Source organism: Lissotriton vulgaris, chromosome 1_1, assembly GCF_964263255.1.
Source record: "Lissotriton vulgaris chromosome 1_1, aLisVul1.2, whole genome shotgun sequence".
NCBI lineage: Eukaryota > Metazoa > Chordata > Amphibia > Caudata > Salamandridae > Lissotriton > Lissotriton vulgaris.
Window position 1 is genome coordinate 260,725,435 of NC_141685.1, and position 16,884 is coordinate 260,742,318.

At 48.7% G+C, this 16,884-nt stretch overlaps 1 protein-coding gene across 1 annotated transcript in view; it reads left to right on the plus strand.

The window, feature by feature from the left end:
* Positions 1 to 16,884, plus strand: part of LOC147746874 (uncharacterized) — a 290,318-nt gene that overhangs the window by 173,662 nt on the left and 99,772 nt on the right. The window contains exon 9 of the mRNA XM_086952279.1: positions 3,548 to 3,648. Within this exon, the coding sequence (XP_086808405.1) occupies positions 3,548 to 3,648 (101 nt within the window). The remainder of the gene's footprint in view (positions 1 to 3,547; positions 3,649 to 16,884) is intronic.

A 16,884-nucleotide genomic window follows, 5' to 3' on the forward strand; every position in this document is an offset into this window, starting at 1 on the left:
GTGTTTAAAACTGCATGGTTTTGCTTTTGAAAATATTAAGAAGCAGCCTGAGCCCGAACCTGTCGCTTCGGATGGGGCCCAGGCCTCATCTCGTTTGCGTTTCGTGTACAACAGAGGCCCGAAAGAAGGAACCAAGTCGACTGTGAACACCAGTATAACAAATGTTGGAGGGAGCGTGGAGAGAAAGAGACGAGACAGCCATACCTGCGTGACTGACCTCAGCCTCCAAGCCTGATGCGAGGCATCGCACAGTCGCAAGCACTGGTGGAATAAAAAAGTGCTCTCTCTCTGACTCTTAGGACCCTGTCTTCGTGTCCACAGCGGTGTCTGGTCAGTACTACAAAATGTCAAGATTAAATATACAGGTTACTGTGTTATTTAGGATACTGTTGTTTAGGTGTGTACTGTTAGGTAGTGCCCGGCGACCCGGCCCCAGAAGCGTGCTGGTACTGTATTGGCATGTGATGAGACTATTGCAAAATACTGTATTTCGGTAATTCTAATTCTTTTGATTCTATGGCACGCTCAGCACTGCCCAAGTTTCAAACGTTAACATCTGTACCAGCGCAACAGTAACCCAGGCCTCATCTCAGACTGCTACCATTTGCCGCTAGGCTGCATTTATTGATAACTGTAATCACATGGCACCTTTTCACTGCTTCTGTCTTATTAAATATTGCTTTTCACCTCCTCAGGTACATTCCATTTTGCCTGCGCGCGGTGAGGCTTTTCGAATCTCTGCCTTTCTATTCTCTTTTTTCCTCTTACTCTTCTCACTACATATTTTTTTTTCTTCTTCTTCTTCCTTCTTTTCTTCTCTCTTCAGTCTGTCTTCTCTCCCTCTAACCCCCTCTGAACTTTCCACACTTTCTGCCTCTCTTTGCTCCTGTGTTTGTCTAGTCTTGCTATTCGCCTGTTGATCTCTTAAAAAGGCGCCATCCAACACAGAACTCATTTCAGATTTCAAACCTTTACAAATATTCCCTTTTTGTGGGTGTTCTCGAGAGGGACGCTCCCTCACTCGTGACTTTTATTACTAAGGGATATTTGTAAAGGTTTGAGTTCGATGGTCACATACACGGGCTTTGCAGACATAATGTGATGTGTCGCAGAAACACAGTTTGTATTTGAAGAGCCATTTATCTCTCTGAGATGGGGTGGATAGCACGTGGCATTACAAATGTTCATTGTTGCCAGCTTTCTGTGCACTGACTTTGGTAGATTTGTTATCATGAAAGTCAGTGTTGGCCCTCCCACCCCTGGTTCAGTCGCAGTTAATGGAAAATTGTCCAGGGTGTGTTTTGTAAAGCAATGTTAAAATCCTGCTCCATCATGAGAGGGTGGAGGACTGGGTATGTTCACTAAGAAGGAACACAACCCATGCACATTCTATTGGACTGCAGCATTTGTATAGCGCTTACTATGCACGTGTGAGGTGCTGACACGCTTTCGTTTTTCAACCATGCACTCCTCGAGTCCAATGGGCCTCCATTTTTCGATTTTCTCCTAAACTGCACTATCATTTCTTTGTTGGTGTTAGTGCTCTGAGCCCCTGCTGCTCGCACATGTATTAAACCAGTGTATGCAAATTTCCCAATGGACTCCGGCTGTGACTGACAGTCATGCCTGAACATCAAGGACTTCCTGCTCAAGCAGTTACAGCCTGCCCTGAGACGTGTGGTGTGTAGGTATGGCCTGACAAATGGCTTGCAGCCTATTTGTCGATGGCATGACCCCATTGCCAAGGCTGTACTCTGCTCTAGCGTAAACTTTGAGAAAGTAAAATCCCAGGAGGCCCCTCTTCCCTTTGATGCACTGTGCTGTTGTGAACAGGCCAGTGTGTCAGCATAGCTGCTTATTCAGTATTACCAGAGAACTGCTATCAGCGACATTAGCATATGAAGTATTTTTTATTGATTACATAACTACAGTATCACAATTGCTTTATTAACCTTCTTGTACTCTCAAATTTGCTTGAAAATGCACCGTTTGCCTATTTGTTTTTCCAAATATTCCCAGGGGGATAACTCCTCCCCTCCCCCCACACTCCTTATGACAGTCAGGTGAAAAAATTGCTTAATAATTGTTTTATGCTAAAGTGTGTACTTTCACAAAAAGTGAGAGAGGTGATGATTTTGGGATCCTCCCTAACCTAGGGCGAGTACCAAACAGATGTCTTGAAAACAAAAAAGCATATCATATTGAACGATTTGGTGGTGGTCCCTTTGTAGAATTATTTTGATATTGGATACTATAATATTCACTGCCCACTGCTAATCTCGTCCCATAATGCTTTGCAGGGCCTTTGGTTGGGATTGTTTTTTTGCCAATAACTGTGCTTGGGGTGGTCCTAAGAAGATGGGACCACCACTGAAGTTCAACAAAATGTGCTTTTTGTTTATGCTCTTTGATTTCAAGGCATTTTCTTGGTCCTTCCACTAGGTTAGGGGGACCCCAAAATCATCAGCTCTCTTATTGCCTAATGTTTGCATTGTCAAAGTTCACTTTTGTGAATTGGTTATATGCTTTTAAGCACATAGTAAGTGCAATTTTCCCAGGATTAGTCTTGATACTGTATCTGTCTTTGAAAGTGAGCAGGTGGTACCTTTTACCAACATTAATTAAATAAAGGTCCAAAAGGTGTTGCAAAAGCCTTGGTGTTAATTTTTAGCCTTTTTCTTTCTTTCTGGTATCCTGATCTGAAGTCCTTGGAGACTGAGAGTAGATCTTCATTGAAAGGGACCCTCTCCTGCGTTCACTATCTCACTGCTCCTGGCTTTCATGATAGGTCTTCCTCAGGGTTGCTGTGTCCTTCAAACCTTTGTGGCACATTCAGCAAAACATAAACTCATCCACAGAGTGAGAATTAGGTAGGCACACCACACAAACCCCATAATTTTCTCCCACATTTCGGACACTTAACAAAAATGAGTCATTTTCCTACTTTCAGTGAGGATATCTCATGAAAATACACTGTTTTACACTGAAATTTCATTTCCCTGAGCAAAGACAGAAAATGATATAAAGAAGAACGAGGCCCGATTTTATTTTATTTTTTCTCAAAATCAACTCTGCCCACTGTTCAAGGATCCTCTCACGTGTATATGTAAATAAGAACTAAGGCTATGGGACAACTGGGAGAAGAAGCATGTTTGTGGATGGCTCTTTGAATATGCCCTTTTTGTTTTCTTATAGTCTGTGGGTGCTGGCTAGCCGGATGCATGTCTCTCTGTTCTAGCATCTTGCTGCATGTATAAAGTTATTTTAAAGCTTGTTTAATTGAAATTCAGTTTTAACGGGAAAACAAATATTAAACGTACTATTAATAAAGATACTACGAGGAAGAGCCATTCTTACAAGTTACTTTTCTTCTGTAAAGTCAGATGTTCAGAACTGCATTCTGTTATTGTTGTGGTATTGGAAAACAAAGTCTTTTAGACTGGCCCTTCTCCTGTGTTAACCTATTAACTGTGGTGTATTATCTCATTACCAGATTGGGACTATATTATGCAGTGTCTGACCTTTCAGTTTCTAATTTCCTCCCCAGATGTTTGAGGATTTGCTTGAAAACTATAAAAGGAGCTCAGTGGATGTAAATAGAGCAAAGTCAGAATCCCAACAGACTCAACTGGAACTTCAGCACATCAAGTAGGTCTTAGGAAAAATAAGAAAAGAACAATAGTTGTGTTATTTTGGATGTATGCTTTCTTTTACTCTACCTTGACCATGTTAAAAGCCAATAATTCCTGCAGAATGGTCTACATTTTTTTTTTCTCAAGTAGAAAACGGAATCTGGAGAATTCCCCCTCATCAGCCAGGATAGCTTGACTCCAGTGGCACGTAGAGCACGGGTCCCGTGTCTAGACATACCCGTCCCACTCGTGGTGACAAATGCAAAAAGAACAATTGATGGACAGACGTGGGTCCCGGGCTCACTGTACCAATGGATTCAAGCTATCCTGGCTGATGAGGGGTGAATTCCCGACACCGGTCCTAGAATGCTTGTTTCCGGTCCAGGGAGGACCTGGCCTGGCAGTTCTGGCTGGACTGTTCCCATGAGGCACAGGGTCACGACTGATTTGCATACGGCTATGTCTAATCTGGGGTGGCATGGTGAACAAAAGAATGATGGATTTAGCCCAGATCTCTTGACTGGGGGTGAATGTTTTGATTTGTTCTGCATTCCGTCCATCAATTGTGCGTATTTTGCTACCAAGCTGAGCAAAGCAGCATCCTACTTCCTGTTTCAAACAATGAAGTTTCATATGGATGATTAACCAATTGAGATCTGTTCCTAAATCGTCACCCCAGGTTCGTTTTTCAGCTTTCGCATTTGTTCCAATCTTCCTGCAGGGTGCATAAGTTTGCCATCTATACCTCGCTTCACAAAAGCTTTGAGCTAATGATGCATGCTGCTTGCCAAATTCTCACAGTCGCCAACCATTATAGAAACCGCATGGCATTCAATTCTGAAAACAAAAGAAATGTGTGTGCTTCGTTTTATGGGACATAAAAACTGTCTATTTTTCTAAAGTTACACAACCAGTGTCGGAGTGAACCGTAATGAAGCAGAATTGCAAGGGTGGGAGATCATTTTAAAGTCAAAGCAGTGATCATGGTAGCCATTTTGCCGCTGCTAAGCTGTGATGCAAATAGGTAGAGCCAAAGAGAAAGGGTAGGCAGATTGATGGATAAATGTCAATAGTTATTGCTTGTCTGTGCTGCTACCTAATGTTGACTTATCGAGTTGCACAGAGCACGATAACAGCACTTTGCTTCACAGTAGGAAGGAATGAAACCTGAAGCCTATGAAGAACTAGTGGTGAGCGCCGGTAAACTCCGCCACGTGGCAGATCCGAGTTTTTCCACAACTCTGCACTCCAAGCGGAGTGGTAAAAACTTTGCAAATTCCGCCAGCGGGGAGGCGCTAGGGGGCGCACAGCGACATGGCTGCCTGAGCAGCAGCTCCGCCGGGCGATCGTCAACTTTGGTGAATCTCGCCGGTTTCGCCCCGGCCGCCGGCTCCCCGAGCACCTCAGCGGATGGGGGAAGTGCTGTAGCACTAAATGCGGTGAAGAAAGGCCCCCGGCGGACATGGATTGCTCCTCAATTTGCCGATGAAAAAAGCGGAATGTCCGAGTGCCTGACAAGATGGCCGCCGCTATGGGACATGGGCACAGCGACGATGGAGCAGGCAGTCATCGATCGGCCATCCGTGCGCACCGCAGCGTTTCGAAGGTAGGGTCTTGAGGTCTGGCCCTTCCGCTGACGCTGCGCTATCCTTTGTCGTGCTGCAGAGCACCAGGGACCCCCGTAATAGCGACGAAGTGCCTGCCTGACAAGATGGCGGCCGCATCTCAAAAAACGCGGGCATAGCCGACCCCTCTCCGGATCCGGAGGTTGTGCCAAGACCCTGCTGGCGGTCCGGTGCAACAGAGAAGGTGACAGCAAGCTGCTAAGTACCCAGCGTGGAGGGCAGTACTGGGTGCAGGCACGGGAGGCGGCAAGTACACGCGCCTACAGGCTGGATGGTGATGGCTGATGAAAACGTGCATTGAGAGTGGCGGACGGTCTGCGCTTGTCTGTGCTGCCTGCTGCACTGCGGGGATTCGCCCTTACTTCAGGAACCTGTGGCCATCGCTGCCCTGCCCCTTCAGCCCATGAGAGCACGGTGCTTTCCTTCTGTGGCGCCCAGATCGGTGGCTGACAAGAGTAGCGAGGGCTGGCTAGCGACCGCGTGCGTGGCCGCCCCTCTAGAATCGGCGCACACAGACCCCGGCTTTGCTAGTCCACCGAGGCTGGAGCGGAGGGTGGCTGCCTGACATGCATTTGAGCCTGCGGGGACAACACACCCACTGAGACGGCTGCTTAGAGGTACCACATGTGGAGGGAGAGTGATGGACATACCGCGACAACACGCCACCTGAGGGGTCGGTGAGGCCCGAGAAATCATCTGCACAGTGAGCTACCACACCGGATCGCATACTCCGCGCGGCTGAGCCACAGGCCGACTGCGATGAGGGGGTTTGCTGGACGGCGAAGCATTCAGCGAACAGCCAGCATTCGGCCGAATCACCTCGCACCCAGGAGAGTGTCACCTTCACCCTTTACGTAAAGTGGTGTGATGATCTGTTCGACAGCGAACATCCCACGGGTGGGAATCACCACGGCGTCAGCGACCAGGCTTACGAGGGCATCGGGACCCGCGTGCAGGAAGACAATCTCCCCGCCCGCCAAAATGGGCAAGCCGGACAAACACCAACAGAAGCTGTCCTTTGAGGCGAAAAAAACGCAGAAGTCCACTGACGAGGTGGTGGGGGATGATGCAGGGCCTGCGCCCAATAACAACATAGAAAAGATCTTGCTGGCGATACAGTCGAACCTACAGGACATTAATGGCAAGTTGGACAACTTAACTTGCAGAATGGACACCATGGCGGCACGGCAAGAAAAGCATGGAGAGCGACTGGATGAGGCCGAAACACGCATCTCCGCGGTCGAGGATGAGGCGCGAGCCTCGACCTCAAAATGCGCAGATATGGAACGGCTCCTGGAGGTGATAAGGGGAAGGAGGAGGATTTGGAGGCGCGCTCGAGGCGCAACAACGTACGGATCGCGGGCCTGCCGGAGTCCACCAACACGGGTCGCATGGAGACCTACGTGGAAACCCTATGCAAAGACCTGTTCGGGGCGGAGGCCCTGTCGCCCCTCTTCATCGTGGAGCGTGCACATAGGTCACTGGCCCCGAAACCGCCGCCCGGCGCCGCGCCAAGACCGATTGTGGCGCGAATCCTCAACTACCGCGACAGGGACACGATCCTTCGGCTAGCAAGAGAGAAAGGGAAGATCCAGCATCAAGGGAACTCCTTGAAATTTTATCCTGACCACACAGTTGCGGTCCAGCAGGCCCGGAAAGAATACACTGCGGTGAAGGCCAAATTGCGTGATTTGAACATTGTGTATTCCATGATGTATCCGGCGCGCCTCAGGGTGGTATGGAAAGAGAAAGCGACTGTACTGCCGTCACCGAAGGCAGCACAAGAATTTGTCAAGAGGGTGCAACGTGAGATGAGGGACAATTCGCAAAATGAACAACGACGTGACTCGGACTAGAGGTATGGGGCTGTTTCTTGGTCTGCCACTGGTGAGTTTACCGTTCTGTTCAAAATCATGCGTTTTAGCATGGGCACTGTTATCCACGCTTGGCTGGCCTGCGTGATCCTGTTCTCCAGTATGAACGATTGTGGTGTTGGTTCACCGTGCACAGCGTGTTTGGATGGAGAGGGCCCATTGGTGCTCAGAGACTGCTGTTCGGTGGTGCGGAACACTGCTAACTTTGAATTGTGAATGCCCCACGATCCATGCACTCTACATGGCACAGTATTGGCCAACACTGAGAAGCGATACTGATACCTTGTGGCGTTTACTCTATGCAGGCTAGGTCACGTGAGGCAGACAGCTGCCCCTTTGTGTGATGTACTCTGCTCACTATGCACTAACTATGGGACGCCTCACTCACAGACTGTCAGCGATCCCCGATGCAATCCATGTGGCGAGCAGTACAAGTGGGGGGCGAGAGGTTCTGCTCCTTGCTGTTTAAATGATGTAACTGCATTGGGGTCGCACTGTTCCAGGCATGTTGCTCAGCCGGTGGCTCTGTTGATGGTTCCTCGGGGGGGGTGGGGGGGGGGGGGGGACGGCGTGTATTCACCTGAACTGCGTTTCATACAGCTCCTTTAGCATCGCCCACACCTGTACACCGGGTGGAGAGTTGTGCCCCTGGCGGACCTCTATGAGGGTATAACCCAGTAAGAGTTTGGTTCTGGGCACTGTATTTATGGTTGTGAAAGTTACAGATTGGTGCACTGGATGGGAATGGCTTCGGCAGGTTGGGGTTGCTGGAGTGGGTGGGTTCAGGGGGGGCGGGTTGTTTGAATGTACTGTTAGACCGACAGAGTATGTAATGTCTTTTCGTGCTGGTTCCCCGTTAGTCCTGGCTACTGCTGTGCCAAATGGGACTCCTAAAGGAGAGGGACTGGCAATACCTATGCAATTGATTGGAAATGTGCGGTCATGCCTTATGTCACTGGATTTTGATGGGGACCAGGGAGGCGGGTAGACGCAGTTTAAACGTTCTCACATGGAACATTAGAGGGTTCTCACAGCCACGTAAAATACGGCAGATATTTGCCAGCCTGACAAGGTGGAATGTGGACATAGCATTCCTACAGGAATCTCACCTGGCCCCGCATTCACACGCACAACTGGGGTCAAGGTGGGCGGAAGAGGTTTACAGGGCCTTGTACTCTTCTTACTCTAGAGGGGTGATCATTTTGGTGAAACGGGGGTGGGATTCGAAACTCGCACTGTGACACAGGACCCATCAGGTAGATTTTTACTGGTATCAGGTACATTGAGAGGACAGAAAGTGACGTTGTTGAATGTATATGGTCCTAACACAGACGCCCCGGACTTCTTCCGGGAGATGTGGGGACACTTGCAGAAACACAATAGCACGCACATATTATGTGGGGGTGATTGGAACGTGACCCTACGTGACGGTTTGGACCGTTCAGCTAACTCAGTAGAACAACACAAACAATCACGCATACTGGTGGGACACATGATGAAAGACTTGGGTTTGGAGGATCTTTGGAGGTTGAGGAACACTGACGCAACTGGGGCCACGCACATTACGGCTTCCCACAACAGTTGGTCCAGGCTGGATTACTGGCTGGGCTCCTCTGACCTGGCGTTATGGGTGCGACACCTGCAGGTGCTCCCTCGCACGCTATCAGACCACAATCCCGTCCTCCTGCAATTAGACATTCCACGATACACCCCCCCCCCTTCCAATGGCGTTTTAACTCGCGTGCTCTAAGTGACGCAATTTACGCAGACACGGTCAAGAAGGCGATTAAGGATTACTTTGACCTTAATGCCCCATCGACTGATGACCCCTGCGTCCTCTGGGAGGCATTCAAGGCCACGATTAGAGGGGTCTGTATTAGCACCACAGTGGGGGTTCTGAAGGATATTAGAGCTCAGATACGCAGATGCGAGCAGCAGATGAGAGACCTGGAATCCCTATATGAGACCACTCAAGATGTCCTACACCTTGCCAAACTACGTGAAGTGCACACAGAGCACGCAGACTTTCTCGACTCCGAAATGAAATATTTGAACCGTACACATGTGGCTAGAGCCTTTGGGGAAGGAGGTAGACCGGGGGCTTTTTTAGCTCGGAAGATATGTACGGGTCGCGGCCCCACTACGATACTTAGGGTGAAGAACGGGGAGGGAGAAACACAGACCCATGCTGCAGACATATTGAAATGCTTTGTTAATTCTTTTGGGTCCCTCTACAAGTCCCAGCCCACTGCTCCGGCTGATGACACCTATGAATACCTGCACGATGTAGCGATCGGATGGCTGTCAGATGCGCATAGGGAATACTTAGCAAGGCCTATCACGGCGGATGAGGTTACTGAGATCATAGGCTCACTTCCGAATGGCAAGGCACCTGGCCCGGATGGGTTCACCTCGGAATTTTACAAACAATATGCAGACGTCCTAGCGCCACACTTAGTGGATATGTATGGCACCTCCTTTGAGAAAGAGGTGCTCCCCCCCACATTACGCGAAGCTATGATTATCGCTCTCCTGAAACCATCTAAAGATCCGGAGGAGTGTGACTCGTACCGACCGCTATCATTAATTTTTTTTTTTTTTTTTTTTAATTTATTTATCAGAAAACAGCACATTACAATGCACATGGAGCCGTTCGCCTACATCCCATCACGGGCCGGCAGTAGGCCCGATCAACTTATCAATGAGGTAGGACAGTGTCAGGTGGAAACCACAAATAATGAGTACCAACATAGGATCAGTCCAGTATACAGTTCTAGCGGCTGCGACTCCAGAATGGTGTTTTCATCAGTAATGTAACATGCATTGTGCATATTTTGACATATCCATAAATTTTACTTTTTTCTCCCAACTCGTCCCCCCCACCCCCAACGCCCATCAACCCACAACTGGTCCCTAGTCTATGTGTTCCCCGGGAAGTAACACGTGATCCGGTGGAGTGACATGGCATGTGGTGCTAATTACGTCCTGCCGAATGCGCGGGCGCTTGCGTGATCCTGCAGCGCTGGGAGAGGCAGAAAGTCTACAGGGGTTGGTGACGCTGGCTATGGAAGGGTGCCGCTGCTGGAGTCAAGGCGGATCAAAGGTCGCTGCGCCTCCCTGTTCCTCACCCTCCGCCGATGCTGTGTCATCCTCGTCCACCCTGGAAGCGAAATAGGTCCGATAAAGTTCCCAGAAGTTTTTGGGGCGACTTCGGGGAGGGAGTAGTTCGCTATATGCCTCCGATTGCGTGTTACAGTACAGCATGTCGCTGGCCCAACGCTTCAGAGTCGGGAGCGGGCCCCTCATCCAGCAAGACGCGACGACCCGTTTGGCTAGTAGCATGCCCATGCTGACCATTCTACGCACCGGCGCTTGGACGTTCCTCGCATAGCCCAGGAGGGCGAGAGCGGGGTCTATGTCCAAATCCAGGTCCACTATTCTACTCAGTTCCGCAAATATGTCGGTCCAGAATCTCCGAACCCCCGGGCACACCCAGGCAACATGTATAAAGTCCGCCACCGGGGCGCGGCATCTCTCGCAATGGGGCGAGTCGCGGAGGCGATATCGGTGCAGCCTTTCCGGCGTGTAGTACACCCGCTGTAGAAATTTAAAGTGGACCAGGCGGTGTCTCCCGTTCAATGAAATTCGCCTGGAGGCCGCGCAACAATACGTCCACATTCCATCATCGATGTGTGTGTCTAAATCGGTCTGCCAGGCCAGCCGCGCCCTTGTGTACCGCAGTGCCGTGTGTACGTGTCCCATGCTATAGAGTTTAGAAGTGAGCTTCTTCGGAGATTCAGTGTGTATGACGTATTCTAGTTCTGGGATCGCAGGGGGTTCCTCCATGTCGGGGCCTAAGTGGTCTAGGAAGGCACTGCGCACCCTGTGGTATTGGAAGCGGTGTAGTAGGGAGGGGGGGTCGCGTCCCCGCGTGAGCTGGTCCCACGTCTTCACCTTGCCATTTTCGAATAGATCACCCAGCGTGCGTACACCCAAATCACCGAGAGCTCTGTGAACACCCGGTTCCGTCAGTGTAGGAAGCCAAAGCGCCCAGTGTGTCAGCATACTAGGGGCGTACAACAGTACCTTATCTTGCCTCTGCACTATGGTATGCCAAGCGTGGTTAGTAGATCGGATGGAGTCCAGGACTCCTACTCTACGGTCGCCAGGGCTACAGATAGTCGCCGGGAGTGGAGTTGGGGCTGCGAATAGTCGTTCCAGGATCACATGTGGTATGTCCGGGTTGCCATGTATCCAGGTATGGAGGTGGGAGGCCTGCGCGATTCTATAGTAACGTTCAAGGTCCGGGGCTGCCAACCCCCCCTGTTCGTATGGGAGCTGAAGTACCGTCCAGCGAACTCTAGGCTGTTTTCCGGCCCAGGCGAGTCTGACAAGGAGTTTGTTTAAGGTCGTAAAGAAAGCTTTAGAGAGGACGATCGGGAGGTTATTAAAGAGGAACAAAAATCTCGGGAGGACCACCATCTTCATCAAGGCGATGCGGCCCATCAGAGAAAGTGGGAGCTTAATCCAGAGCTCAACATCGTCTGCGAGTTTGCTATAGGCAACCCCGTAGTTTTCCCGTAGCACAACATCAGGGTCCGTGTGTATCCGTATGCCCAGATATCTGACCGGGTCTGTGGACCACTGGAGTGGATATTCCATCTCGAAGGGTTCGGTAACAGGGGTCAGGGGGAATGCCACAGACTTTGGCCAGTTGACTTTCAGTCCCGAAAGGGCCCCAAACCGTACCACCTCCCTCAAGACCGATGAGAGGTTGTTCACTGGATCTCTGATGTACAACAACGTGTCGTCCGCGTAGGTGGAGATGCCGATCTTGTAGGTAGGGTAGCTGATCGCTTCGTAGGAGTGGTATTCCCGCATCGCGCAGGCCAACGGCTCTGCAACCAGTGCATATAGTAGCGGCGAGAGGGGGCAGCCCTGTCTCGTGCCCCTGCTTACAGTAAAGGCCTCAGAGACTACATCGCCCAGTCGAACTCTCGCGGTAGGCCGGTGATAAAGCGCGCCCAGCAGTTGGAGGAAAAGGTCACCCAGCCCCAGCTTTCTGAGGACTTTGCGCATGAAAGACCACTCCACGGAGTCGAACGCCTTCTCCATATCCAAGAAGACTGCAACGGCCTTGGTGTCATGTTTGGTGTGTTGCATGGCTCCCATAACCGTTCTGATGTTGTACGTAAGGTTCCTGGCAGGAATAAAACCTGCCTGCTCTGGGGCTACCAATTCGGGGGCTACGAGCGCCAGTCTGGTTGCCAGAACCTTAGCATATAGCTTCGCGTCTACGTTGATAAGAGACAAGGGGCGGTAGGACCCCGGGAGATCGCGTGGCTTGCCCGGTTTTAATATCGTCACAATCAGTGCTTCCCTCATAGACGGGGGCATGGCGCCGTATTCGCAGATCTCGTCGAAGAGGGTGGAAAGATAGGGCAACAGCTTGTCTTTGTACGCCTTATAAAAGGTCACAGTTAGGCCGTCGATTCCAGGCGCGCTTTCAGACCTCATGCTGTCTAGGGCGTCCGCAATCTCCTCCCGGAGTATGGGAGTCGCCAGGAATTCCCTCTGCCAATTCTCTAAGAACTCTTCAAATAGAAAGGAGTTAGGTCCCTGGGATGTGGGGAAGGCTGGACCTTATTAGATACTTGACACAAAAAAATTGCCGCCCCACTTATTTCATTAGCCCTTGGTTATAGGCAACACATCAACTTGGATTAGATATGTTAGGTTTTTTATTTACCTTTGTTTTCAATTCTTTTTTTAGAAAAAATCAGAACATCTCATGACAGAGAAATAACACTGCACGTGTAACATACAAATACATCAACTGAAATTCAACATTAACAAAAATGAGAAGAAAATCACAAAGTGAAACATACAAAACAACTGTACCAATTCCAGACTGTTCATAAACAGGCAAGTTAAACTTTACAAGCCTCAAGGACCAATAATGGACAAATTCTTAAGAACAGTATCAGACAAAGTCACATTAGCAGGAGATATCACAGTGCACAAAATGACATGAGTATAAAACTTTCAATGGTCATGAATTGCATCTCCTTTCATGCCGACGCGTTTCGAACTCCAAACAGTAGTTATGGGTTCTCTTCAGGGCTTTGTCATTTTCTATCTGTGCATGTATAAAAGAAAGGTAACAGTGTGTAAGTGTGATTGACTAAGGCCTCCTTATTTTATACTGCCAGTGGTGTACCACATATGAATCCCATAGTACCTTGTTTGTAGCTGTGGTTATCCTATGAGAGTTTGTGCGTCTTTGAAGCTGTCATCTACAAAGTAATTAAAATCAAGTTGTAATATACAATTGGCGTTCAGAGCTCGCTCAGCGGTAACTTCCTACCAAATCACTGCAGGACGTACCTTTCACTATTTGTTAGTCCGTGTCTGGGCCGTCCCTACGGTGCGGTGAAGTTTTTCAAACCTGGGGGAAAGGCGGAGGTCGGGTTACCATTGTGTCTGTATCGCAATCTGTCTGGGTGAGAACGGTTGTAAAAACAATCCTACCTTGTTCGCGTTCACCGCGAGCTTCGGGAGCCGCCGGCTCCGTTTTCAACCGTTTGCCCTCGATTTCTATTTTGTTTGGACGGGTCCCGTATCAGGTCCCCTGTTGTCTTCTCGGGTAGCGCACTGTTGGCAAGGTAGGGAATTAGGTTTGTGTCCCTGAGGCGGGAAGCATATGTGTCTACAACCCTCTGTCCCGCTCACCTTGTTAGCTGCGACTTGCTCTCACACTCACTCCGTTCGCTATGGAAGGCGGCAGTCTGGTTGCCTAGTAACTAAAAGCAAAACCAGGACAGTTGGTGTTCTGGGATATGTAGTTCCCTGGGGGTGCACCAATACACAACAGATTGCGAAAGCATTCTTATGACGTCCCCGATTGTCTACCCTTCAGTCAAAAAGGGGTTACTACACCCCTCGTGGAGCCCCACACAATTATGGCATTATAGCCTAGACACTTCTGAGAGAGAGTTTAATCCATTTTGGGTACTATTAAATTTTAGAATGAGGTATGCCTCTTTCCTGAGAAGTGTTTCTTCAATATCAATAGGGCCTTTGTTGCCACTTGGCGCTATTGTCCAGAGTACAGTCCATTTAAAATCCATTTCGCTGTGATTTAAATCCAGGAAATGTTGGACCATGGGAGCGTTGACAACTTTTTTCTTGATTCTTGATCTGTGTTGGGTGACCCGGCTGTTGACCTGTTGAGTAGTTTTGCCTATATAGATCTTCTGGCAAACGCAAATAATCGCGTATACCACATTTCGGGTTTTACAGTTCGAGAAACTGGCATGTTTCCATTTGACTCCCCTATGGTCAAACTCGGACCCTTCAATTGTGGAGTCACATGATATGCAGTTTCCACACTTGTGGTGTCCCTCAATTGGCTTAAGCCCCCATATCGATAGTAAATCGCTCTTGGGCTTTGGGGTGGATACGTCTGCTCTAATGACGTCCTGGCCAATACTTTTGTTCTTCTTATATGCGAACAAGGGTCGCGGAAAGGGGCATTCAAGACCTTCCAGTAGGTGCCAGTTCTTCAAGACCACTTGCCTTACTTTGTGTGTGTCTGGTCCGAACGTAGTCACACAGACCAGTCGATCCGTGTCTTTCTTAGCCGCTGTCTCAAGTAAACACTCCCGGGGAGTATATTTAGCCCTTTTCTTTGAGTTATTCAACAACTTCTTAGGGTAACCCCGATTCTGCATCTCATTGCAGAAGCGAGTGGCATGTTTGTCATAATCTGTTGCCTCCGAGCAGTTTCTCCGTATTCGGAGCAACTGCCCGTAAGGCAGATTGTCTCTCAAGCTTCTCGGATGTGCACTCCGGTGTTGGAGAATGGTATTTTTGTCCGTCTTTTTGCGAAAAAGAGAGGACTTCAGAATTCCATCCTTGCAACTTATCTCTAGGTCTAAAAATGTCATTTTCTCATTGTTGGACTCGAGTGAAAACTTAATGTCGCGATGTCTCCCATTAATCCAAAGGTGGAAGTCCACCAACTCTGCGCGGCTCCCCTGCCACAGGAGCCACACGTCGTCGATGTACCTCAACCATTGTTTAATGTGTTTGCTGAAGGGATTGTTGGAGTACACAAATTTGTTCTCATACTCCGCCATGTAAAGTATGGCCATCTCCGGCGCATACGGACAGCCCATGGCCGTACCTTTGATCTGCATAAAGTATTGATCGTTAAACCTGAAATAGTTCTTTTTGAGTGTTAGTTCAGCCAATTTCAGGATGAACGAAGTAGGGACCTGGTGGGGCCTGTCTCTTTTCTCAAGGTATAGTTCCAGCACTTCTAGTGCTTCGTCCTGGGGAATTTGGGTGTACAAGGACGTTACGTCCATTGTCACCATAAATTCCGTCGTTGGGTCAAATTGTGTTCCCTCAACTTTTAGTAAAAAATCGGTGGTATCCTTCAGATACGACTTTACTTCACCGATAAAGGGCTTCAAAAAGAAATCGATGTATTTTGAGAGGGGTTCCAAACATGACTCACACCCGGAGACGATTGGTCGTCCCGGGGGCTCATCTGGGTTCTTGTGAATTTTTGGTAAAAAATATAAAATCGGCGTCCTCGGAAATTTCTTTATCAAAAAGTCTCTTTCTTTTGGTCCCACAAATCCATCTTCCACACCACATCTTATTATTTCACATATTTGTCCTTGGATGGCCCGCATCGGGTCCTCTGGGAGTTCTCTGTACCATTCGGGGTTATTGACCTGTGTCGCACCTTCCTTCAGATATTTATCCTTAGACCAGATCACCACAGCCCCGCCCTTGTCCGCGGGTTTGATAATGACCGATGGGTCGCTTTTCAGATTTTTAATGGCTATGCGTTGGCCTTTGGTGATATTTGGTTTGATGTATTTTTTGTTTTTCTCTAGTTTGTTGATTGCTGAAAGCATTACCTGTTCGAACGCCACCACCTGCTTGGGAATATTTTGATACGGGACAAAAGTGGACTTATTCCTCAAGCCTGTTACTTCTGTGTCTGTGCTTGGTGGTTTATTTGCAAAGAAGGCTCGCAGCCGGATCTTCCTACAAAAGGCAATGGTGTCTAGTTTGAGTCTGGTGAAGTCTGTTCTCTGACTGGGAACAAACTTCAAACCAAGGTTAAGGACAGCTTCCTCGTCTTTGGTAAGTACTTTGGTGGAAAGGTTCACTATTGTAGATGGTGTGGAATCTAGGACTTGTAAAAGTTCCTGCGGGTGCGCATTTCCCATTGTGGCTTGAACCGGGTTTTTGCCTGTGGACCTTTGTCTAAAAAAGGCCCTTTCTTGTTTGAATTATTCCCTCTCTCCTCAGGTCCTGATGAGTTAGAGGAGGATGATGTATCCGAAAATGTTTTGAATCGGTTTCTTGATCGACCCTGGAAATTATATAGGGCTCCACGCGACTCTGTTTGGGTGTAATAATCCTCCTTGAGGAATGGGTAGGCCCTCTCTAAAGTAAAAGCCTTTGAGTCCCTATCGTATTGTGCAGATTTTGAGTTTATGGTTATGTCTCTGAAAGTTTGGATATCTTTCTCAATTTTTTCGAGCAGTGACTTGGCGTCAGCAACAGCTGGGCTTTCCTGAAGACTTTTAGTAAGGACTTCGATTTCCTCTAATTCCTTTACACATAATCTTTGGGCCGTTTCGATGGTATGGACCATCAGGTCCCGGCTACACTTAGTGTTGATGCAGCTAAAACCTTTTTTGTATTCACTGTCCTCCGTGAAAATAA